Source organism: Rhea americana, unplaced genomic scaffold (genome assembly GCF_003343005.1).
Source record: "Rhea americana isolate MKP2758 unplaced genomic scaffold, rheAme1 scaffold_278, whole genome shotgun sequence".
Taxonomy (NCBI): Eukaryota; Metazoa; Chordata; class Aves; order Rheiformes; family Rheidae; genus Rhea; species Rhea americana.
In genome coordinates, this window is record NW_028186399.1 from 724,790 (window position 1) to 727,272 (window position 2,483).

Sequence of the window (2,483 nt, forward strand, 5' to 3'; positions counted from 1 at the left end):
TGTCCTCGCTCCAGCGCCGAACTCCTCGCCGCGGAGCAGGCGCCTCGAAGCGCCCGACCGCACCAAGCACCCCGCTATCGGAGCGGTGGGCTGCAAATCCCAGCTCGCCCAGTATAACCCAGTGGGGAAGCCTTCCCGTCTCCGTCAGACCGCTGCCTACGCACCCCAGCGTCTCCCTGCTTGTCTTGCAGATCTCGGGGGCCCGTTCTTGTACAGGGACCAGGACGATGGGGAGAAGAGCTCGTATTCGGTGGAAACCCCCTACGGCTTCCTCTTGGATCTGGATTTTCTGAAATACGTCGATGACATCGAAAGCGGCCAAACGCTCAAGAAAGTGCCGCTGCCTCGGAGGGCGAAGGGGGCCAGGCAGCAGCCCGGCGCCCTGCGCAGCCCCAGCAGCCAGGCCAGCGGCTGGACRTCCACCGAGTCCCTCACCTCCACGACCAGCGAGGAGGGGAGGACCACGGTCCTGCTGTCGCCACGTGCCCGGGAGCCCCCGAGCAAACAAGCCTCCCACCCTGTGTCTCCGACGCCGGCGCTACGGCTGCTCCCGCCGCCTGCCCGCAAGTGCCTCGTGCAAAACCCCCGGGTGGAGAAGACCTTGCTGGAGACGAGCAGAAGGCTGGAGCAGGAGCAGGGCCATTTGCTGGAGAGCGGGAACGTCGTCGCGCCCGGACCACCTAGTCCCTCCCAGGGCAGCAGCTCGGCCGGCCCCGGCGGGGCGCCCGTTGCCCCAAGCCAGCCGCCCGCGTGGCTCCCCGCCGGCGGGAACGGCGAGGGCCAGGCCGCGCTGAGCCCCTCGCTCACGGGCTCCACCAGGATGAGCCCCTCCACCTCGGGGCACAGCACGCCGGCCACGGGGCTCAGCGCCGCGCAGCTGCAGCACGTGCGGGAGCAGATGGCCGCTGCTCTCCGGCAGCTCCGGGAGCTGGAGGAGCAGGTGAAGACCATCCCCATCCTGGAGATGAAGATCTGCGAACTCAAGCAGGAGAAGGAGAAGCTGCTGGAGAAGCTGTCCGTGGAGCCCGGCGAGGCTTTCCGCTCGCCCTCGCGGCCGCCCAGCGCCGGGGCGGTCAGCGGGGGCGAGCTGGAGAGCGACGCGGAGCCGGCCAAGGCGCGAGTGAGTAAAATCGCGGAGCTGAGGAAGCTCAYGGAGAAGCTGTCCGTGTCGGAGCGGAACGGAAAAGGCGGTCGGGCCGCCGGGAGGCCGTGCCGCTCCGTGGCCGTGGGCGAGGACCGGGACATGAGCGACGCCGTCTTCTACTACCGGTCGCAGCGGCCGGGCTGCTCGGCGCCGGCCGGAGGGGAGAGGGAGAGGAGGGACGTCGCGGTGTGGGTGCTGGAGTCCTCGCTGGGGCTCCCCACCGAGGCCGAGAGGGAGCTGGAGCTGCTGCAGCACACGGTCGGCCACCAAAAGGAGGTGATCGCCCTGATGGAGGGCCACCTGCGGGAGGCCACGCGGGAGCTGGAGGAGCTGCGGCTGGAGGTGTGCGCCCGCCGGCCGCGGGCGCTCGCGGACAAGGAGGTCACGGCCAAGCCGCAGGTGGCCGAAGCGCTCGTGGAGGCGGCGGTGCCGACGCGGAGCCAGGCCGCCGGCGACCCCGTGGAGACGGCGGACCGGGGCGTGAGCTGCTCGCCGCCGACCGCCTCCGTCGGAGTCGGGTGCTGCCTCGAAGGGAAGGACGCGGCGGTGGGACGCGCGGAGAAGGGCGTCCAGGCCGACGGAGCGGCCGCGGAGCCGGACCGCGGCGCGGCCGACGCCGGAGGCAGCCGGAGACATCCCGAAGAGCGCAGTGCCGCCGAGCCGGAGCCGGAGCCGGGAAGGAAGGAGGGCGCCGGGCCGGGCGTCCCGGCGGCGCCGGAGACGGGCCACGAGGACGCGGCGGCGGGGGACGGCGGAGCCCCCCCCAGCCCGGCGGCCGGTGAGCAGGGGGGAGCCGGCGAGTCGGGCGCCCGCCGCGTTTCGGGGGCCGAGCTGGCGCGGCCGTGACCGCCCCCCCCCCCGTCTCCGTGCCGTGTCCCCCTCCCTCCTTCCAGGAGCCCTCAAGTCCATCATGAAGAAGCGGGACGGCGCCGCGGGCAGGAGCGAGGCCGAAGGCAGCAAGAAGAGCCTGCAGTTCGTCGGGGTGCTGAACGGCGAGTAGGTGCCGCGGGGCGAGCGCGGCCGGGCCGGGCGCCGCCGGCGCGCTGCCGACCGCTGCCCCTGTCCCCCCYGCCGCGCAGGTACGAGAGCACGTCCAGCGAGGAGGAGGAGGACGAGGAGGAGGAGGAGGACGAAGGAGACAGCTCCTCCGAGAAGCTCTCGGCCGACAGCTCCGGCAGCGACGCGCAGGGCGACGCGGACACCTCGGACGGGGACGGCGAGAGCGACGCGGGCAGCCCGGAGCAGGGGGACGGGGACGGCGCCTCCGTGCCGGAGCCCGCCGAGGTGAAGGAGAAGTAAGTGCGGGAAGGGGCCGCCGGCGGATTTTTGCTCTTTTTCG

General features: G+C 72.7%; 1 protein-coding gene across 1 annotated transcript in view; it reads left to right on the plus strand.

The window, feature by feature from the left end:
- KANK3 (KN motif and ankyrin repeat domains 3) overlaps positions 1–2,483 on the plus strand; it is a 22,824-nt gene that overhangs the window by 15,060 nt on the left and 5,281 nt on the right. The window contains exons 5-7 of the mRNA XM_085308551.1: positions 15–1,922; positions 2,038–2,140; positions 2,224–2,439. Coding sequence (XP_085164677.1) covers positions 15–1,922; positions 2,038–2,140; positions 2,224–2,439 — 2,227 coding nt within the window. The remainder of the gene's footprint in view (positions 1–14; positions 1,923–2,037; positions 2,141–2,223; positions 2,440–2,483) is intronic.